The 23,435-nt window shown below is 51.1% G+C and overlaps 1 protein-coding gene across 1 annotated transcript in view; it reads right to left on the reverse strand.

Moving 5' to 3' along the window:
- Nucleotides 1-1,688: 1,688 nt before the first annotated feature.
- The window catches only part of ARL6IP1 (ARL6 interacting reticulophagy regulator 1), a 45,235-nt gene continuing 23,488 nt past the window's right edge, over nt 1,689-23,435 (reverse strand). The window contains exons 4-6 of the mRNA XM_075319126.1: nt 17,959-18,076; nt 2,459-2,543; nt 1,689-2,159 (exon numbers count right to left, since the gene is read on the reverse strand). Coding sequence (XP_075175241.1) covers nt 2,041-2,159; nt 2,459-2,543; nt 17,959-18,076 — 322 coding nt within the window. The 3' untranslated portion in view covers nt 1,689-2,040. The remainder of the gene's footprint in view (nt 2,160-2,458; nt 2,544-17,958; nt 18,077-23,435) is intronic.

Below are 23,435 nucleotides of genomic sequence, written 5' to 3' on the forward strand. Positions count from 1 at the left end.
TTCTTGGAACGTGTTCTACAAGATTTTGTGGAATTGGTTTTTGCCCCGCCAACAAGAGAATTTGTAAAATAACAGTAATAAGGCCACTCTCACATCAGCGGTATTTTGCCGGAAAGCCGAATCCGGCACAAATGTGTTTCAGTTCTATTAATTTCCTATGGAATCGCAGCAAGATACAGTCACATGCGACACCCACGACCGCATCTTGCCGCGATTCCATTGTAAATTAGTGGAACTGAAACGCATTTTGCTGGATCTGGCTTTCCGGCAAAATACCGCTGATTTGAGAGCGGCTTAACACACATCCGGTCCAAATCCAAAAGTGTGCAGTCACTCTTTGAGACTGCAGACTTGTGAATTCTTACATTGCACGCACTGTGGATTTGTAGGTGTCCAAGCCGGGAACGGTGGTCTTGCGGCTGTTTTATGTGCGATATGTACACTTCCGGCCAAAATCCAACTAGATGGGTGTAGCCTCGCTCAATACACTTGCACTGGGCGAGGCTTTTCCCTCCAGTTGGATTCTGTCCGGGAGTATACATATCGGACACTCGCAGCCACGTGACCACCGTTCCCACCTCAGACACTGGAACTGGAAATCCACAGTGTGTGGCATAAAGTGACTGCACACTTGTGGATTTAGACTGAACAACTCCTTTAATTCTGTATTTCATGCTGCTCAGGTCCATGGTGTCCATTTATACACAGTGTGTCTAGCCATACCCTGTCCACCGCCATTAACTTGAGAACGGCGGCAGCTACAGGCATAGAAGTGGTGTCTAGGTATAGTGAAGTAGCTATGCGCTACGCAATGAAACCACCTATAGCGCCACCTGGTCGAAAACAACGGAGTTAGCATTCTTATCTTGAAAAAAAGAACGAGATGGAGAAAAAAAAGTGAATTGTAGGGCATCATCAATTCAATACGAATCGACACCTTGCATACAGAAATGCTATGATATGAAACACATGACACCCCCCCCCCCCCAAAAAACATTGAATGCTGGTCACGGATATGGCACTCATTTAACTTTGATGCTCAAAGTGGCCCCCGTCAGCTGCAATGCACATCTGGACTCTGGACAGCATACTGTATCTTACTGCACGTTGTGCAATATAGTAGGTGACATGTTTGCACAAGCATCTGTGATATGTCATCGTAGGTCCTGCAATGTTGGTGGATGGGGTCGCATACACCTGCTGTTTGATGTGAACTCACAGAAAGAAGTCCACTAAGGTTAGGTCAGTGTGGAGGCCACTCCATGCAGCCACCATACCCAATGACTTGTAGGAAGGTCTCCATGAGGTATCGCTTCACGTCCGCAGCCTCGTGAGTTTTACACATTCTAATCATAGCATTTCTGCATGCAAGGTGTTGATTTGTATTGAATTGATGTTGCCCTACAACTTTGTAACTTTTTTTCCCCTCTATCTCGTTCCGTTTTCAAGATAAAAATGCTAACTGTTGTTTTCCACTAGGTGGCGCTATAGGTGGTTTCATTGTGTAGCGCATGGCTACTTTACTATACCTAGACACCACTTCTATGCCTATAGCTGCCACAGTTCTCAAGTTAATGGTGGTGGACAGGATATGGGTGGACACACTGTAGACCAACCAAACCCTGTACCCAACAAACCCTTAGATACTTTACAGTCCATATTGTCATATCATAAATACAAACAAAGGCTTCTAGAATATTCTACATTTTATTTCATCCATTAACAGGAAGACACATTTTTACTTTGCAAGTTACGGAAAGCAAAAAAATTAACACACAAGACACATGAAAATATGGAATATTTACAAGAGTGGAAAACATTGAAAGTGGTAAAGAAACACTGGAGACGAGGACAGCACTCGGGGATAAGACTCTTCATACTTTAGAGGTTTAGGTTTCAGTGCAACACAGATACAGCATTGGCAGTTATTGGGGAACTGAATGGGAACGTTAAGGTCAGAGACGTCTTGTAACCCCCCCAACCCCGGAAAAAAAAAAAAAATGCTCCCATGGAAGTTTTAGTTTTGCCGTAAGCAGGACATTACTCATTCTTCTTATTTTTTTGCTTCAGCAGTTTGTTGATTTCTCGCTTTCCCATTCCAACAAATTTGGTGATGACTCCATGTTTGTTGAGGCCGGGAAGTAACAGCACAAAACTCACTGAAATAAAAAGGGAAATACTAATTAATAGGCTTTTCGTTACATCATGGAGAAATATACATAGGGATAGTGAACATATACACTAATATGGACATACATAGGGATAGTGAATATATACAGCCGTCTAGTACACGGGTAGTGGCTGAATAGTTATATCAAGTGGTCAAAATGGGAAAAGTGGTTCAGAGCCTAAAGTGAAGGACTGAACATTCTTCCCCCACCACATATGGAAGGTTTTACAGACTCCATTTCTGGCCTCCTCTGGGACGCAGCCTTCCCCCATTTATAGGAACACTTACCAATAATGTATGTGAGGAAGAGGTTATGAACCTGCTGTCCGATCCAAGCGACCATGGCGAGAGCGGTGATCATCGACATGAAATACTAAGGAGAAAAACAAAAATGCTTCATCAGTCACAAATGAAGGGAATTTTGTTACTTACCGTAAATTCCTTTTCTTCTAGCTCTTATTGGGAGACCCAGACGATTGGGGTATAGCTACTGCCCTCCGGAGGCCACACAAAGCACTACACTAAAAAGTGCAAGGCCCCTCCCCTTCTGGCTATACCCCCCGTGACATCACGGGTTCTCCAGTTTTAGTGCCAAAGCAAGAAGGGGGAAAGCCAATAACTGGTTTAAACAAATTAACTCCGAGTAACATCGGAGAACTGAAAAACCGTTCAACATGAACAACATGTGTACCCGCAAACAACAAAAAAATCCCGAAGGACAACAGGGCGGGTGCTGGGTCTCCCAATAAGAGCTAGAAGAAAAGGAATTTACGGTAAGTAACAAAATTCCCTTCTTCTTCAGCGCTCTATTGGGAGACCCAGACGATTGGGACGTCCAAAAGCTGTCCCTGGGTGGGTAAAGAAATACCTCATGTTAGAGCTGCAAGACAGCCCTCCCCTATGGGGAAGCCACTGCCGCCTGCAGGGCTCTTCTACCTAGGCTGGCGTCCGCCGAAGCATAGGTATGCACCTGATAATGTTTGGTGAAAAAATGTGCAGGCTCGACCAGGTAGCTGCCTGGCACACCTGTTGAGCCGTAGCCTGGTGTCGTAATGCTCAGGACGCACCTACGGCTCTGGTAGAATGGGCCTTCAGCCCTGAAGGAACCGGAAGCCCCGCAGAACGGTAGTCTTCAAGAATTGGTTCTTTGATCCATCGAGCCATGGTGGCTTTAGAAACCTGCAACCCCTTGCGCGTACCAGCGACAAGGACAAAAAATGCATCAGAGCGGCGCATGGGCGCCGTGCGGGAAATGTAGATTCTGAGTGCTCTCCCCAGAACTAACAACTGTAAATCCTTTTCATACCGGAGAACCGGATGAGAACAAAAGGAAGGTAAGGATATATCCTGATTAAGAAGAAACGCGGATACAACCTTAGGGAGAAACTCCTGAATAGGGCGCAGCACCACCTTGTCCTGGTGGAATACTAGGAAGGGAGCCTTGAATGACAGAGCCGCCAGCTCAGACACTCGCCGAAGCGACGTGATCGCAACCAGAAAGGCCACTTTCTGTGACAGGCGCGAAAGGGAAACTTCCCTCAGAGGCTCGAAAGGCGGCTTCTGGAGAGTAACTAGTACCCTGTTCAGATCCCATGGATCTAACGGCCGCTTGTACGGGGGCACAATATGACAAACCCCCTGTAGTAACGTGCGCACCTTAGGAAGACGTGCTAGACGCTTCTGAAAAGAACACGGATAGTGCCGAGACTTGCCCTTAAAGGGAGCCGAGCGACCAACCTCTTTCCCAACCAGATTGCAGGAGGGAAGGCAAAGTAGGCAATGCCGATGGCCAGGGAGACACTCCCTGAGCAGAACACTAAGATAAGAATATCTTCCACGAGTTGTGGTAGATCTTGGCAGACCGCGGCTGGCTAGCCCGTCTCATGGTGGCAATGACGTCGTGCTCACGGTCGACCGACGGTGAGGTGCCACAGATCTCGGTACCACGACCTCCCCGGCCAGTTTGGGGCGACGAGGATGGTGTGGCAGCAATCGGTAGCTGGAACTGTGACCAATCCTGAGCCAAGGCGCCTGTCGCCAGAGCTCTTTGATCGTAAGACCGCGTCATGAAAATCGGGACCTTGTTGTTGCCGAGAAGCCATGACGTCGACGTCCGTCTTCATCCTGCGGCTACAGATTTCTTGAAAACAAACGGGTGCAGAGCCCATTCCCCTGCGTCCACGCCCTGGCGACTGAGGAAGTCTGCTTTCTAGTGTTGTACGCCCGGGATATGAACAGCTGATATGGTGTATGCTCTGTCTTCTACCCATAGCAGAATCCGCCGGACCTCTTGGGAGGCTTGTCGACTGCGTAGTCCGCCTTGGTGGTTGGTGTATGCCACCGCTGTGGATAGTCCGACTGAATTCGGATCTATTTGCATTCCAGCCACTGCAGGAAGGCTTGCAGTGCAAGATACACTGCCCAGAGCTCCAGACCACTGAGTTGAAGAGTGGACTCCTCTGAAGACGGTCTTTGACCGTCTGGAAAAGTGACACGTTCCTGTGTAGGGACATCGACTTCCCTCCCATAAGCGAAGAATGTGCTATTGAGGCGGACGCAGATGAAACTGCGTGAAAAAAGCTCGCCTCTGGATGAGGCGCCTCCTTGAAGGAGAGACTGCCCCCTCGTCTGTAGTGAACGCTGTTTGTCCAGCGGAAGCTTCACTATCGCTGAGAGAGTGTGAAAACTCTCCAGGAGATGCCAGCGATTGGGTTCAACCTTGAAAAGTTGAAGACCCACCCGAAACTCTGGGAAGGGTCCAGCGCCATGTTCAGGTTGTGTTGGCATGCTTCTAAAGGAGAGTGCCTTGACCAGTAGATTGCCCAAGTAAAGGATCACAGAGTGACCGTGAGAGCGCGGGACTGCTCCCTCTGCTGCCACGAACTTGGTGAACACCCGTGGGGCTGTCGCCAGCCAAAGGGTATGGCTACGAAACGAAATATTCTCGTCTTTAATAACGAATCGTAGCCAACGCCGGTGCCTCGGAGCAATCGGCACGTGTAGATAAGCATCCTGATGTCTATTGATGTTAGGAAAACTCCTTGAGACAGAGAGGCAATGACGGAGCGGAGTGATGCCATCCGGAACCGCCTGGTTTTCACGTGCTTGTTAAGCAGTATAAATGCCAGAACGGGACGGAAGGAGCCGTCCTATTTTGGCACCACGACCAGGTCGGAGCAAAATGCGTATCTGGTTCCTGAAGAGGAACAGGGATTACCGCTCTTTCCGCCTGCAGAAGAGCCTCGGCTCGGTCGGTGCGGTAGTTTGAAAACAAACTGACTCTCACTCACAGGCCCTTGACCTGCGGTAGGTAAATGCCGCTAAAGCGGGGGAGTCTGCCCCCCCGCGGTTGCGGAGTGAGAGGGCTGAAAATTATGAGGAAAAACACTTTGGTAGCGGGTCCTCCGGCTGCCTTCCCCGGGCGTGATTGAGCCCGCTAGGAATCTATGCCCTTCTGGGCTTTTTGAGTCGTCTTGGATAGTTGAATGATTTCATTCAACCCTTACCAACAGACTATCACTAGATAAAGGCAACCTGGTTAAGCACTTCGTTGGAAGCAGCCTCTGTTCCAATCTCTCAACTACTAGCCTCTGCGTAAAAACACGGAGTTGGCGGATGCCACTGACGTCCGGCTCGTAGAGTCTCGGACAGCAATAACAGCATGATTCGCCATGCCGACATTGCGAGTTAAAGACGCTGCTGGGACCGAGAGTACCTGTGACAGCGACCCCCTGCGCAATACTAGCTGAAATAGCTTGGAGTGCCTTCACGGCTGCGACTGCCGGAGCAACCGACCTGCCGATAGCTTCATAGACAGATTGCAACCAGAGGCCAATCTGCCTGTCAATGGCATTTTGAAGTGAAGTCCTATCCACCACTACAACTATAGATCTAGCTGCAAGCATGGAGATTGGGGATCCACATTTGGATACTGGGTCTAGCGCTTGACCACGTCAGGGGGGAGCGACACGTGTCTCATTAATACGGTCGGAGAAACGCTTATCGTGATAAGCGTGTCGTTTCTGGACTGCTTCTCTGGAGTCAGAGTGCTAAACAAGTACTCAATATACGCTTGAGATACTGAAATAGAGATTTCTCTTGCTGTGAAGCTGACCCCTCCACTGGAGGAGTTGAGGGAGAAATACCCAACCTTTCGTTGATGGACGCAATAAGATTATTCACTATAGCGTCACCATCCGGTGTATCCGGATTGAGAGCGGTCTCAGGATCAGAGTCCTGAACAGCTACGTCTGCCTCAACGTACAGAGAGTACTCCAGCTGGGACCTTGACCAGTGATGGAGTCGAGGGCTAATCCCAGCGAGCCCGCTTAGGCCATCTGGGACTGTCGACCGTGTCGGATGCCTGCTCTCTGGGATGCCTGGAATCACTCTGGCGCCTTGAGATGCTCCAAATCAGGGCGGCCAGGGTCATTGCAACCATATTGCCCACGGTCTGCTTGGGGTGCAAAGTCTGTAAGATGTCAGTCATAGTCACAGACAATATATCAGCGGAAAAACTGCAACTTCGTCCCTGTCTCTGGACAGAGATCACAGGTGGTTCTTTTGGCCACATATAGCAGAGACCCCGGTTGAGCAATTGCACGCACTGGGGGTCCTGGAACCGTATGACATGCAGTACAAGCAGCATAGAAAGCCCGTGCATTGGCAACTTGTCTTTTTCTGCTGTTGTTGTCTAGCTATCTAAGAGCCTAGCCGAGGATAGCGACCGTACAGTGAATAGTCATACAAGCATGAAGTACAAATAAACACTTCAGTACATGTAGTACACGCAGCATTGAAAACTTGTGGCTTGGCACATTTGCTCTTCTGCTGCTGTTGTCTATTTATCTAGGAGCATGAGACAAGGATAGCGACATACAGTGAATGTATAGCATACGGGCATGACAGTAAACACTGCAGCCCATGCAATCCAAGTAGCATTGAAAGCTTGCGCGTTAGCACCCTAGCCTTTCTGCTGCTGTTGTCTATTTATCCAGGAACATTAGCCAAGGATAGCGACATACAGTGAATGTATAGCATACAAGCATGACAGTAAACACTGCAGCCCATGCAAGTCAAGCAGCATTGAAAACTTGTGCCGTAGCACCATTGCTCTACTGCTGCTTTTGTCTGTTTATCTGGGCGCATTAGCCAAGAATAGCGACATACAGTGAATGTATAGCATAACAATAAACCGTGCAGCACATGCAAGCGAAGCAGCATTGAAAGCTTGTGCCTTAGCACAAATTGCTCTACTGCTGCTGTTGCCCAATCTGACAGTAAACACTGCAGCACATGCAAACGAAGAAGCATTGAAAGCTTGTGCCTCAGCAGCATTGCTTATTTGCTGCTGTTGCCCAGAATAGCGACAGTACAGTACAGTGCATAGCATATCAGCACACAGCCCAAAAGCCCACTTCAGCATTAGTGGTGTCAGTTGCTTACCGCCCGCACAAGGGCGGGTGTGAGTTCGCCCAAAAACCTGTGACTGGTTCCGTTCTCCCAGAGTGGAAACCATAATGGCTGCCGGCTTCTCTTCCCCGTCCTGTGCAGAGGGGCGGGCCGTGGGCGAGCCCCAGCCAAGAGCGGGAACCCGGCGTCTCACTGTGTTCAGTGAGAGGGGGCTGGAGAATGCAAAGCAGACTCCAGCTCCCTGCGCTGAGCTTCTGTACAGCGTCCCGCCCCTCCTCTGACTGGCAGGGCTGGGGCGGGAACGAAACGAAAGCTAGGCCGCAAAGCCGGGGACTCGAGTAATAAGCGCGGCCGTCCTATGTGCACGGCCGACGCCGAAGTCCCCCGGCGCACCACAAGTCCCAGCCGCGCCACAATGTAAAAAACAATCAGCAGCGGCCGGCGCGGCCGTTTTCAATACATAAATTCACTCAGCAAAGCTGCAGTGAATAATAGCACCAGCGCTCCGCGCTGTTGTCCCCGGCGCACTAACACTCCCAGCAATGCTGGTGTGTGTGTGCGCGCTTGCCCGGGGACACAGAGTACCTTGATGTAGCAGGGCCCTGTCCCTGACGATACTCAGCTCCATATCCAGCAAGTTCTTTTGGGTCTGTGGATGGAGCTCGGTCTCTGTGCCTGGAGACCGGTAAGATCCCACTTCACCCAGAGCCCCTCATGGGGATGGGGAAGGAAAACAGCATGTGGGCTCCGGCCTCTGTACTAGCAATAAGTACCTCAACCTTACAACACCATCAACGGGTGAGAAGGGAGCATGCTGGGGGCCCTATATGGGCCCTCTTTTCTTCCATCCGACATAGTCAGCAGCTACTGCTGACTAAAATCTGTGGAGCTATGCATGGATGTCTGACCTCCTTCGCACACAAAGCTAAAACTGGAGAACCCGTGATGTCACGGGGGGGTATAGCCAGAAGGGGAGGGGCCTTGCACTTTTTAGTGTAGTGCTTTGTGTGGCCTCCGGAGGGCAGTAGCTATACCCCAATCGTCTGGGTCTCCCAATAGAGCGCTGAAGAAAAGAACATTAAATGGTTTGTTTAAAGAGAAAAGAATGGTCTACAGCCGTATTCCCCAACTGTCGTCCCCGAGCCACCAACAGATCATGTTTTCAGGATTTCCTTAGTATTAAGCTACATTCCCAAAAAAAAGGTCCTGTTTTTAAACGGATGCATTCGTGTGACAGCTGCATCTGTCCCGTTCCTTATACGGTCCGTGTGTCATCCGTGTGTAAGGAGAGTTACATACAATCCAGGGTATTTGGCCAGATGCTGGTCTCCATATAAGGTCTACGGGGAACAGAATCCAGCGCAAAGGGGTAGGAGCAAGCACTACATACTTGCCGATCAGCAGGGCGGCTCACAATGCTCCTGGGTAAGCTCTTTGTTCTTCCCAAGCAGGCCACTCATTAGGCTCACTTCATATTCACTGCTTCCCTGCTCACCGGCGTCTGATTGGTTGCAGTCACACGCCCCCACGCTGAGTAAAAGCTGTCTGACCACAACCAATCAGAGACGCAGGTGTGCAGGTCTATATTGTACAGTACAACAAATAATTAATAAAAAGGCGTGCGGTCCTCCCCCCAATTTTGATATCAGCCATGATAAAGCCTTACAGCTACTGGCTGGTATTCTCAGGCTGGGGAGATCCACGTTATTGCGAGCCGCCCAGCCTAAAAATGTCAGCCAGCAGACACCTTGAATTCCCGCATCGATTAGATGCGACAGTCCCGGGACTTTACCCGGCTCATCCCGAATGTCCTGGTGCGATGGCAATTGGAGTAATATATGGGGTTGATATCGGCTGTGTCACCTGGCATCAAGACTGGGGTTAGTGATGTCACGGTGTCTATGAGATACCCAACATCATCACCCAGTCAGTAATAATAATAAAAAAAAAATAAAAAAAAAAAGACACCAAACAAATTTTTATTTGGCTACACTCCTGACGTCAGTGCTCGGCAATGACTTCAATTGTCTGCTGCATTTACAAGCGAAGCATCACGAGTTGTATGTGATGTCACCGCTAGTCACAGTCTCAAGCCGCTCGCGAGACTTTATGTGAGAACGCGGCGTCATGGAAGTCAGTGACAAGCGCTGACGTCAGGAGGGCAGGACTAAGGCTAGGTGCGCACTAGAAATGTCATTTTTCTCAAGAAACTTTCTTGAGAGACATTCTGGGAGTTGAAGATTCCCGCACCTGCGGGAAAAACAAGCACCAAATCCGCCCTAAAAACCCATGCGTTTTTTACCGCGGATTAGCCGCAATTTTACCGCAGATTTTCCGCAGGTTGATCCTGACACATGCAAGTATAGAAATTCCGGGGGTATTACGCAGGTAATAATGGACATGCTCATTTTCTCAAGAAAGTTTCTTGAGAAAAATCCGCAGTGTGCGCACAGCTATTTTTTTTTTTTTTTTACACATAGGTTTTGCTGGGAAATGTCTGCAGAAAGATTTCTAATCTTTCTTAAGAAATTTCCGCGGCAAATCCGTGGGTAAAACGGTCTAGTGCGCACATAGCCTTAATCACCACAGGTAATGACCTTTGCTAACCTAATGTCAGCGCTCGTCATCTATACAGCTGCTGACACTGCTGTGCGGGCAGATGCTGACACACTGTAGTGTGAGCAGCTGCGAGGCGGGAGCGGGACACAGACTGCAGGGGCACCCTACAGAAGCCACATGGAAGTGCTTCCGTGTGACGTACGTGGATTTTGCAGACCCATTGACTTGTATTGCGTCAACAGTCTGCAATTACGGAACGGAATAGGACATGTTCCATAATAACGGAACGGACATACGGCATCCGATGTGCTTTTTTGTAGGAACTGATGCTTCCGTGTGCTATCCGATCCTACACAGAACACATTGAAAAGATGGTCCTGTCAGTAGGTCCGCAAAAAAATCAGGAACTCTACAGGACAGACGGAACGGTCATCTGAATGAGCCCTTACACAGGTGATGATGGAATTATCATGCAATATTAGCAAAATCCTAAAGAAGGGAATTTTGTTACTTACCGTAAATTCCTTTTCTTCTAGCTCCTATTGGGAGACCCAGACGATTGGGTGTATAGCACCGCCTCCGGAGGCCACACAAAGCATTACACTAAAAAGTGTAAGGCCCCTCCCCTTCTGGCTATACACCCCCAGTGGGATCACTGGCTCACCAGTTTTAGTGCAAAAGCAAGAAGGAGGAAAGCCAATAACTGGTTTAAACAAATTCACTCCGAAGTAACGTCGGAGAACTGAAAACCGTTCAACATGAACAACATGTGTACCCGAAAAACAACCAAAAATCCCGAAGGACAAGAGGGCGGGTGCTGGGTCTCCCAATAGGAGCTAGAAGAAAAGGAATTTACGGTAAGTAACAAAATTCCCTTCTTCTTCGGCGCTCCATTGGGAGACCCAGACGATTGGGACGTCCAAAAGCTGTCCCTGGGTGGGTAAAGAAATACCTCATGTTAGAGCTGCAAAGACAGCCCTCCCCTACGGGGAAGCAACTGCCGCCTGCAGGACTCTTCTACCTAGGCTGGCGTCCGCCGAAGCATAGGTATGCACCTGATAATGTTTGGTGAAAGTGTGCAGACTCGACCAGGTAGCTGCTTGGCACACCTGTTGAGCCGTAGCCTGGTGTCGTAATGCCCAGGACGCACCCACGGCTCTGGTAGAATGGGCCTTCAGCCCTGATGGAACCGGAAGCCCAGCAGAACGGTAGGCTTCAAGAATTGGTTCTTTGATCCATCGAGCCAGGGTGGCCTTGGAAGCCTGCGACCCTTTGCGCTTACCAGCGACAAGGACAAAGAGTGCATCCGAGCGGCGCAGGGGCGCCGTGCGGGAAATGTAGATTCTGAGTGCTCTCACCAGATCCAACAAATGCAGATCCTTTTCATACCAATGAACTGCATGCGGATAAAAGGAAGGCAAGGAGATATCCTGATTAAGATGAAAAGAGGATACCACCTTAGGGAGAAACTCCTGAATGGGGCGCAGCACTACCTTATCCTGGTGGAACCCCAGGAAAGGAGCTTTGCATGACAGCGCTGCTAGTTCAGACACTCTCCGAAGAGACGTGACCGCTACCAGAAAGGCCACTTTCTGTGAGAGTCGAGAAAGTGACACATCCCTCAGAGGCTCGAAAGGCGGCTTCTGGAGAGCAACAAGGACCTTGTTTAGATCCCACGGATCTAACGGCCGCCTGTACGGAGGTACGATATGACACACCCCCTGCAGGAACGTGCGCACCTGAGAAAGTCGTGCTAGACGCTGCTGAAAAAAACACGGATAGTGCCGAGACTTGCCCTTTAAGGGAGCCGAGCGACAAGCCCTTTTCCGACCCAGATTGCAGGAAGGAAAGAAAGACAGGTAACGCGAATGGCCAGGGGGATACTCCTTGTGCAGAGCACCAGGATAAGAAAATCTTCCACGTTCTGTGGTAGATCTCAGCAGAAGTGGACTTCCTAGCCTGTCTCATGGTGGCCACGACCCCTTGGGGTAATCCTGAAGACGCTAGGATCCAGGACTCAATGGCCACACAGTCGGGTTCAGGGCCGCAGAATTCCGATGGAAAAACGGCCCTTGGGACAGTAAGTCTGGACGGTCAGGTAGTGCCCACGGTTGGCCGACCGTGAGATGCCACAGATCCGGGTACCACGACCTCCTCGGCCAGTCTGGTGCGACGAGTATGACGCGGCCGCAATCGGATCTGATCTTGCGTAACACTCTGGGCAAGAGTGCCAGAGGTGGAAACACATAAGGGAGCCGGGACTGCGACCAATCTTGCACTAAGGCGTCTGCCGCCAGAGCTCTTTGATCGCGAGACCGCGCTATGAAGGTCGGGACCTTGTTGTTGTGCCGAGACGCCATTAGGTCGACGTCCGGCACCCCCCAGCGGCGGCAGATTTCCTGAAACACGTCCGGGTGAATATACCCTTCCCCTGCGTCCATACCCTGGCAACTGAGGAAGTCTGCTTCCCAGTTTTCTGCGCCCGGGATGTGAACTGCGGATATGGTGGATGCTCTGTCTTCCACCCCCATCAGACTCCGCCGGACTTCCTGGAAGGCTTGCCGACTGCGTGTTCCGCCTTGGTGGTAGATGTATGCCACCGCTGTGGAGTTGTCCGACTGAATTCGGATGTGTGTGCTTTCCAGCCACGGCTGGAAGGCTTGCAGGGCAAGATACACTGCCCAGATTTCCAGCACATTGATTTGAAGGATGGACTCCTCTGAGGAGAGTCCTTGACCGTCTGAGAAGGGGGACGTTTCTTCTAGGGACGTCGACTTCCCATCCCATTGGCAAAGAATGCCACATTGGAGTGGACGCAGATGAAACTGCGCGAAATTCACTGCCTCTGCATGAGGCGTGTTAAGGAGTGTGACTGGCCGTGAAGGAGAGACTGCACCCCCGTCTGTAGTGAACGCTGTTTGTCCAGCGGAAGCTTCACTATCGCTGAGGGAGCGTGACACTCCGTGCCCAGATATGTCAGCGATTGGGTCGGTGTCAGATTTAACCTTGAGAAGTTGATGATCCACCCGAAACTCTGGAGAGTCTCCAGCGCTACGCTCAGGCTGTGTTGGCATGCCTCTTGAGAGGATGCCTTGACAAGTCGACCGTCCAAGGAAGGATCACCGAGTGACCCTGAGAGTGCAGGACTGCTCCCACTGCTGCCCTGAACATGTTGAAACTCCGTAGGGCTGTCGCCAGACCGAAGGGCAGGGTTACGAACTGAAGATGCTCGTCTTCAATAACGAAACGTAGCAAACGTTGGTGCTCTGGAGCAATCGGCACGTGGAGATAAGCATCCTGATGTCTATTGATGCTAGGAAATCTCCTTGAGACATTGAGGCAATGACGGAGCGGAGGGATGCCCTCCGGAACCGCCTGGCCTTCACGTGCTTGTTGAGCAGTTTTAGGTCCCCCACAATCAGATTGGAGGAAAAACTGTGTCTTGTTCCTGAAGAGGAACAGGAATTACCACTCATTCTGCCTGCAGAAGAGCATCGGCTCGGTGGGTAGGTGGGGAAGTTCTGAAGAATCGAGCCGGAGGCCGAGAACAGAACTCTATCCTGTACACGTGAGACACGATGTCTCTCACCCACCGGTCTGTGACCTGTGGCAGCTAAATGTCGCCAAAGCGGGAGAGTCTGCCACCAACCGCGGATGCGGAGAGAGAGAGCTTAAAGTCATGAGGAGACCGCCTTGGAAGCGGTTCCTCTGGCTGCCTTCCTTGGGCGTGATTGAGCCCGCCTGGAATCTGAGCCCCTCTGAGCCTTTTGAGCCCTTTTGGACTAGGACAATTTGGACCTGCCCGAGCCTGGGAAGGACCGAAACCTCGACTGTCTCTCTCGGACAGCATTAATAGGGTAATTCGCAATGCAGACATTGCGAGGATAAGGACGCTACCTGCGGCACAGATGTACCTGTGCTCAAGACCAGCTGCGCAAGACCAGCTGACATAGCTTAGAGTGCCCATACGGCTGCGAATGCCGGAGCAACCGACACGCCGATAGCTTCATAGACAGATTTCAACCAGAGGTCCATCTGTCTCTCAATGGCATCTTTAAGTGAAGTCCCATCTCCACTGCAACTATGGATCTAGCCGCAAGCCTGGAGATTGGGGGATCCACCTTTGGACCCTGGGTCCAGCGCCTGACCACGTCAGGGGGAAAGGGATAACATGTATCCTTAATACATTTGGAGAAACGCTTATCTGGTAAGCGTGGTGATCCTGAACTGCTTCTCTGAAGTCAGCGTGGCCAGAAAAGTACTCAATGTACGCTTGAGATACTGAAATGGGATTTCTCCTGCTGGGAAGCTGACTCCTCCACTGAAGGAGCTGGGGGAGAGATATCCAACATGCCATTGCTGGACGCTATAAGATCATTCCCCATGGCGTCACCATCCGGTGTATCCGGATTGAGAGCGGTGTCAGGATCAAAGTCCTGATCAGCTACGTCTGCCTCATCATACAGAGAGTCCTCTGCTGTGACCCTGACTAGTGATGAGGCCGAGTGCCGCTCCCAGCGAGCTCGCTTAGGCTGTCTGGGACTGTCGTCCGTGTCAGAGCCTTCACCCTGGCAAGATTGCCCATGGCCTGTCTGGACTGCAAGTCACAAGCCGAAACTGCAACACCGTCCCTGTCCATGGACAGGATTCACAGGTGGTTCCTTTGGCCACCTCTAGTAGAGACCCCGGCTGACCAAGTGCTACAGGGGAGCATTGCACACAACGGGGGCCAGTGGAACTTGTCGGTGGAACAGTATCACATGCAGTAAAAGCAGCATAGAAAGCCTGTGTTGCTTTTTTGCTGCTGTAGTCTAGCCATCTAGGAGCATATAGCCGAGAATAGCGACCGTACAGTGCAATGTATAGCATACAAGCATAAAGTACAAATGAGCCCTTCAGCACATGCAATATGAGCAGCTTAGAAAGCCTGTGCCTTGGCACCCTTGCTTTTTTGCTGCTGTAGACTAGCCATCCAGGAGAATATCTCCAAGAGTAGCGACCGTACAGTGCAATGTATAGCATACAAGCATAAGTACAAATGAACACTTCAGCACATGCAATACAAGCAGCCTAGAAAAACTGTGCCTTGGCACCCTTGCTTTTTTGCTGCTGTAGTCTAGCCATTCTAGGAGAATATAGCCAAGAATAGCGACCGTACAGTGCAATGTATAGCATACAAGCATAAGTACAAATGAACACTTCAGCACATGCAATACAAGCAGCATAGAAAGCCTGTGCCTTAGCACCCTTGCTTTTTTGCTGCTGTTGTCTCGCCATCTAAGAGGGCATATAGCCAAAAATAGCGACCTACAGTGCAGTGTAAGCTAAAATACAAATGGACACAACGGTATTTAGTGGGGTCAGCACTTCAGGTGCTGCTTACCGCCCGCCTATAGGCGGGTGTGTGGTCGCCAGAGTCCTGTGACTGGTTGCCCAGAGCTTGTCTCCGTTCTCCAGCTCGGACTGCAGGAATGGCTGCCGGCGTCCTTCTCCAGCTCGTGTGACGAGGGGCGGGCCGTGGGCGTGCCCCAGGCAAGAGCGGGAAACCGGCGTCCCACTGTGTCCAGTGAAGGGGGCTGGAGAATGAAAAGCAGACTCCAGCCCTCGGCGCTGACTTTCTGTACAGCGTCCCGTCTCTCCCCTGACTGGCAGGGCTGGGGGCGGGAACGAAACGGAAACTAGGCCGCAAAGCCGGGGACTCGAGTAATAAGCGCGGCCGTCCTATGTGCACGGCCAGCGCGGAGTCCCCGGCGCACCACAAGTCCCAGCCGCGCCACAGTGTAAAAACACCCAGCAGCGGCCCGGCGCGGCAGTTCCCAATACATAAATTCACACAGCAAAGCTGCCGTGAATAATAGCACGAGCGCTCCGCGCTGTTGTCCCCGGCGCACTAGCACTCCCAGCAATGCTGGTGTGTGTGTGCGCGATGTGTACGGGGACACAGAGTACCTTAATGTAGCAGGGCCCTGTCCCTGACGATACTCAGCTCCATGTCCAGCAGGTTCTCTGGGTCTGTGGGTCTGTGGATGGAGCCCGGTCTCAGTGCCTGGAGACCTGTAAGATCCCACTTCCTCAGAGCCCCTCAGGGGGATGGGGAAGGAAAACAGCATGTGGGCTCCAGCCTCCGTACCCGCAATGGGTACCTCAACCTTACAAACACCGCCGACAGAAAGTGGGATGAGAAGGGAGCATGCTGGGGGCCCTAGTATGGGCCCTCTTTTCTTCCATCCGACATAGTCAGCAGCTGCTGCTGACTAAACAGTGGAGCTATGCGTGGATGTCTGACCTCCTTCGCACAAAGCAGAAAACTGGTGAGCCAGTGATCCCACTGGGGGTGTATAGCCAGAAGGGGAGGGGCCTTACACTTTTTAGTGTAATGCTTTGTGTGGCCTCCGGAGGCAGTGCTATACACCCAATCGTCTGGGTCTCCCAATGGAGCGCCGAAGAAAATACTATCTGTTGGTGGCTCCTGAATACTGGAGTTAGGGAACAATGGTCTACAGGGGGTACACCTTCCGGATCTGCACGGTTCGAGGTTCCAATCAGAGTCCGACCGCAACCCGGGGTGCACAATCAGAAGTCATTCATATTCTCTCTCTCTCATCCCATTGATTTATATGGCCGCGGATTTCGGATCGGATCCGGACTTCGGCGGCAACCCGATCCGGATCCGACGGACCCGGATTATGACCGATCTGCTCAACTCTTGTGTCCACACTTCACTCAGTTTTGCACAACTCAGTCAGGATGTATCGGGATGTGTCTAGTGCAGATGATTACTGGCTGTTGGGGTGGCGCTTTAAGGGCAATAATTTGCCGCAGCAGTCACATGTAAACCTGCCAAGTCATTACTAGAACAGGGGCATCAGGGGGAGCATACATTTTTGTTATTTTAGAAAATGTAAAATATATGGAGTTTTTAAAGAGAACCTGACAGCCAATACCTGTTGCCCGATCCATGGGCAGCTCGTATAAGGCACTGGCTGTACGACTTTATCCAGCAATGTTAGATTGTGAAACACTGTGGCGTTTCAGAGAAAAAAAAACAGCCAAAAACTTAAAGACATTATCCTCTACTTTTACATCGATGATCTATCCTAAATCTCTAACTGGCCGGGGTCCGACACCCCCCACCCCCACTGATCAGCAGTCTTGTGTGTTGCCGGTGACTGGAAATGCTCAGTTCCAGAGCGCACCAGTCCTCCGATAGTGGCCGCGGCGGTACTGCACATCCACCTCTTATTTATTTGAATAGGAGGCGGATGTGCATTACGCTGCCGCTATCAGTTGACGGGGCAGCGCCAGAACTAAGCATTTCTTGAAGCTTTCTACCACTGCCAGCATCAGGAACAGCGGATCGGTGGGGGTGCGGGGTATCGTACCCTGGCCAGACATTGATGGGCTATCCTAAGGATAAGACAAATGTAACGTAGAGACCTACCTCTAACAGCTGGCCGGTGATGAAGCTGCATGGGAGACATTTCGGGCAGGCAGGTCCCCAGCGGTCTCTCCCCGCTTTCTGTCTTGGACTGACATGTCTCTCCCTGTACACGCACACAGTGTGACCCATCAGTCCAGGGCAGCAGACGGGGAGAAACTGCTGATGACCTGCCTGTGACTAGCCTCCCGTGTGGCTATTAAAGTATGTTTTTCTCTGAATACTGAAGCATTTCACAATCACACGTACCTGGCTGGAGCCGTACAGCCAGCGCTGCAGGCATGATGCCCGTGTATTGCGCAGCATGTATCAGCCATCAGGATCACTTTAAGCTTTCATAAAAGCCACTCTAAGATTAAAATGTGAAAAACCATCTTACCATCTTGGGCTTCTCCTCTTTTAGGACAAAAAGTCGTTTCCACCAGCCAATGATCCTCCTGCGGGTCTTCACAAGATTGCTGCAGATCTCATGGAGCCTCTGCTGCTGCTCAGTGGTCCTGTACAGAATCAGAAAGTGGGAAGGATCCGATGATTCAGATTAGCTGACGAAGCCTTCATAGAAAGCTATTTCAACAACCATTTGGTCTGTGAACACATTGCTTTCCATTGCAGGTGGTTGTGTGCCGAGAACCTCCCAACCCGCAGCAACGGAGGAGTCTAAAGTCTGTGTCCATAGACGTCTCACTGGAGTATTGCCACCTCTGAATTTCGCTGACTATGAAGTCATTAGAAATCAAAACACAGTCCATGTGAAAAGAGACGGAAGGCACTCACTCACCAGATATGCGGTAAAAAAAAAAAGCTGTTTTATTCAACCATTAGGTCAGGGGGAAAGGCGGAGGGAGGTGGGTACACACAATCAGTTGGACGACGGCCGTTTCGCGTCTTTACAACCAACGCTTCCACGAGTCTATGGACTTGTGGAAGCGTCGGTTGTAAAGACGCAAAACGGTCGAATAAAACAGTTTTTTTTAACGCATATCTGGTGAGTGCCTTCCGTCTCTTTTCACATGGACAGTATGGATTGTTGTCTTTTGGAATGAGCACCGTGGCCAGAATGCAAAGAAGTTTACAAGCCTTATAATGCGTGTATAAACCTGAAATAGGAACATTGAGCGGTTAGCTCGCTGAATGGTACCAGTGTTTCCTCCTTTCTTTGAGAAATCAAAACACAACCAAAACTTATTTCCCCCCTACTACTTCCGTTTTGATAATACTTCGTTAGAGAATCCCAGTGCATGCAGTGATAGTTGTATGATTCGTCATCAGTGGGCAGAGGCTGACGTGTCAGCCTTTGTCCCCACTCTAAAACAAAGCGTCATCAGTGACGTCCATTTCAGGAATCAAAACTTTTTTTTTTTTTATCTACTACATCTGTTTTGATGATGCTTCATTAGAGAATCCCACTGCATGCATGGGATAGTCATATGATTCATCATCAGGGGCAAAGGCTGAGGTCACAGCCCCTGTCCCCACTCTGAAACAAAGCATCAGTGACATCCATTTCAGGGGCTGGCCTCATCCCTGCTATTCTGAGCATGCACCGATTGTCAATTCCGAGGAATGCTCAGTAGGATCTTGTAGCTGTGCAATATACACAGTGACAGTGCACTCCCTCGCCGGCTCTGATCGGAAATAAGAAGCTGGCAATAGAGTGCATGTTGTAAGAAGAAAAGCAGAAATCAGCGCCGCCCCTGAAAGTGGCAAGAATCTATGGAGCATACCTAGGAATTGACAACCTGCTCCCTTGATGACCACTATTCTAGCATGCACTGGGATTCCAAACAAAGCGTCAGAGAGGAAGTAGTAAAAATAAAGCAGTGTTGTCGATGGTACAGTAGGGACTGTTTAGTTAAAGTACATTAGAAAAAAAAAATTAGATCATGACAGTAGGTGGGTATTTAGGATGAAGGGAATTTTGTTTACTTACCGTAAATTCCTTTTCTTCTAGCTCCTATTGGGAGACCCAGACAATTGGGTGTATAGCTTCTGCCTCCGGAGGCCACACAAAGTATTACACTTTAAAAAGTGTAACCCCTCCCCTCTGCCTATACACCCTCCCGTGCATCACGGGCTCCTCAGTTTTGGTGCAAAAGCAGGAAGGAGGAAACTTATAAATTGGTCTAAGGTAAATTCAATCCGAAGGATGTTCGGAGAACTGAAGACCATGAACCAAAAGAACAATTCAACATGAACAACATGTGTACCCAAAAGAACAACCAGCCCGAAGGGAACAGGGGCGGGTGCTGGGTCTCCCAATAGGAGCTAGAAGAAAAGGAATTTACGGTAAGTAAACAAAATTCCCTTCTTTGTCGCTCCATTGGGAGACCCAGACAATTGGGACGTCCAAAAGCAGTCCCTGGGTGGGTAAAAGAATACCTCGATAAAGATAGCCGAAAACGGCCCCCTCTTACAGGTGGGCAACCGCCGCCTGAAGGACTCGCCTACCTAGACTGGCGTCTGCCGAAGCATAGGTATGCACCTGATAGTGTTTCGTGAAAGTGTGCAGACTAGACCAGGTAGCTGCCTGACACACCTGCTGAGCCGTAGCCCGGTGCCGCAATGCCCAGGACGCACCCACGGCTCTGGTAGAATGGGCTTTCAGCCCTGAAGGAATCGGAAGCCCAGAAGAACGGTAGGCTTCAAGAATCGGTTCCTTGATCCACCGAGCCAAGGTTGACTTGGAAGCCTGCGAACCCTTACGCTGGCCAGCGACAAGGACAAAGAGCGCATCTGAACGGCGCAGGGGTGCCGTGCGAGACACGTAGAACCGGAGTGCCCTCACTAGATCTAATGAGTGCAAATCCTTTTCATATTTGTGAATTGGATTAGGGCAAAATGAAGGTAAGGAGATATCCTGATTGAGATGAAAAGGGGATACCACCTTAGGGAGAAATTCCGGGACAGGACGCAGAAACACCTTATCCTGGTGAAAAACCAGGAAGGGGGCTTTGCATGACAGCGCTGCATGCTCCGACACTCTTCGGAGTGATGTAACTGCCACTAGAAATGCCACCTTCTGCGAAAGACGTGATAAAGAAACATCCCGAAGCGGCTCGAAAGGTGGTTTCTGAAGAGCCGTTAGCACCCTGTTAAGGTCCCAGGGTTCCAGCGGACGCTTGTATGGTGGGACTATGTGGCAAACTCCCTGCAGGAACGTGCGGACCTGCGGAAGCCTGGCCAGGCGCTTTTGAAAAAATACGGAGAGCGCCGAGACTTGTCCCTTGAGAGAGCCGAGTGACAAACCCTTGTCCATTCCGGATTGAAGGAATGAAAGAAAAGTGGGTAAGGCAAACGGCCAGGGAGAAAAACCATTATCAGAGCACCAGGATAAGAAGATCCGCCAAGATCTGTAATAGATCTTGGCGGACGTTGGTTTTCTGGCCTGTCTCATAGTGGCAATGACATCCTGAGATAATCCTGAAGACGCTAGGAGCCAGGACTCAATGGCCACACAGTTAGGTTGAGTGCCACAGAATTCAGATGGAAATACGGCCCTTGTGACAGCAAGTCTGGGCGGTCTGGAAGCGCCCACAGTAGACCCACCGTGAGATGCCACAGATCCGGGTACCACGATCGCCTCGGCCAATCTGGAGTGCCGAGAATGGCGCGACGACAGTCGGACCTGATCTTGCGTAACACTCTGGGCAGCATCGCCAGAGGAGGAAACACAAGGCAGTCGAAACTGCGACCAATCCTGAACTAATGCGTCCGCCGCCAGAGCTCTGTGATCCTGAGACCGTGCCATGAAGGCCGGGACTTTGTTGTTGTGTCGTGACGCCATGAGATCGACGTCCGGCGTTCCCCAGCGGCGACAGATCTCTCGAAACACGTCTGGGTGAAGAGACCATTCCCCCGCGTCCATGCCCTGACGACTGAGAAAATCTGCTTCCCAGTTTTCTACGCCCGGGATGTACACTGCGGAGATCGTGGAGGCTGTGGCTTCCACCCACTGCAGAATCCGCCTGACTTCCTGGAAGGCCTGACGACTGCGCGTGCCTCCCTGATTGTTGATGTATGCGACGGCCGTGGCGTTGTCCGACTGTATACGGATCTGTCTGCCCTCCAGCCCCCGATGGAAGGCCAATAAGGCTAGATACACCGCCCTTATCTCCAGAACATTGATCTGAAGGGAGGACTCTACCGGAGTCCAGGTTCCCTGAGCCCTGTGGTGGCGGAAAACCGCTCCCCACCCTGACAGGCTCGCGTCCGTGGAGACCACAGCCCAGGTTGGGGGTAGGAAGGATCTTCCTTGCGATAGAGAATTGGGACGGAGCCACCACGGAAGAGACTTCTTGGTTGCAAGGGACAGAGAGACGTTCCTGTCGAGGGAAGTCGACCTCCTGTCCCATTTGCGGAGAATGTCCCATTGGAGTGGCCGCAGATGGAATTGCGCGAACGGCACTGCCTCCATCGCTGCCACCATCTTCCCCAGGAAGTGCATGAGGCGCCTCAAGGGGAATGACTGACCCCGAAGAAGAGATTGTATCCCTGCCTGCAGGGACAGCTGTTTGTCCAGCGGTAGCTTGACTACCGCTGACTGTGTATGAAACTCCATCACGAGGTAAGTCAGTGATTGGGTCGGTGTCAACTGGGATTTTGGGAAGTTGATTATCCACCCGAACTGCTGGAGAGTCGCCAGAGCGACTGTAAGGCTGTGTTGACACGCCGCCCGAGAAGGTGCCCTGACTAGGAGATCGTCTAAGTAGGGAATCACCGAGTGGCCCTGAGAGTGTAGGACCGCCACTACGGATGCCATGACTTTGGTGAACACCCGTGGGGCTGTCGCCAGGCCGAAACGAGTCTGAGGACGAGAGCTGAACTCTATCCTGTAACCGTGAGACAGAATGTCTCTCACCCATCGGTCTTGAACTTGTGGCCACCAGGCGTCGCAAAAGCGGGAGAGCCTGCCACCGACCGGGGATGCCGAGAGTCATGAGGAGGCCGCCTTGGAGGCAGTGCCTCCGGCGGCCTTTTGGGGGCGTGACTTAGACTGCCACGCATAGGAGTTCCTCTGGCCTTTCTCCGGCCTGCTGGACGAAGAGGATTGGGACTTGGCGGAGGGACGAAAGGACCGAAACCTCGATTGAATTTTCCGTTGCTGAGGTCTCTTGGGTTTGGACTGGGGTAAGGAGGAGTCCTTTCCCTTGGATTCCTTAATAATCTCATCCAATTGTTCGCCAAACAATCAGTCGCCAGAAAACGGCAAACCGGTTAAGAACCTCTTGGAGGCCGAGTCTGCCTTCCATTCGCGCAGCCACATGGCCCTGCGGACTGCCACAGAATTAGCGGATTCCACCGCTGTACGGCTAGCAGTCTAGGACTGCGTTCATGGCGTAGGAAGAAAAAGCTGTCGCTTGAGAAGTCAGAGACGCAACCTGCGGAGCAGAATTACGTGTGACTGCATTAATCTCAGCCAGACAAGCTGAGATAGCTTGTAGTGCCCACACGGCTGCAAAGGCCGGGGCAAAAGACGCGCCCGTGGCTTCAAAAATGGATTTCACCAGGAGCTCTATCTGCCTGTCAGTGGCATCCTTCAGCGATGAGCCATCTGCCACCGATACTACAGATCTAGCCGCCAATCTAGAGACTGGAGGATCCACCTTGGGACACTGAGCCCAACCCTTAACTACGTCAGAGGGGAAGGGGTAACGTGTGTCAGTAAGGCGCTTAGTAAAGCGCTTGTCCGGAACCGCTCTGGGCTTCTGGACAGCATCTCTGAAGTTAGAGTGATCGAAAAAAGCACTCCGTGTACGTTTGGGGAACCGAAACTGGTGTTTCTCCTGCTGAGAAGCCGACTCCTCTACAGGTGGAGGCGGGGGAGACAGATCTAACACCTGGTTAATGGACGAGATA

This window comes from Anomaloglossus baeobatrachus, chromosome 7 (genome assembly GCF_048569485.1).
Source record: "Anomaloglossus baeobatrachus isolate aAnoBae1 chromosome 7, aAnoBae1.hap1, whole genome shotgun sequence".
Lineage (NCBI taxonomy): Eukaryota > Metazoa > Chordata > Amphibia > Anura > Aromobatidae > Anomaloglossus > Anomaloglossus baeobatrachus.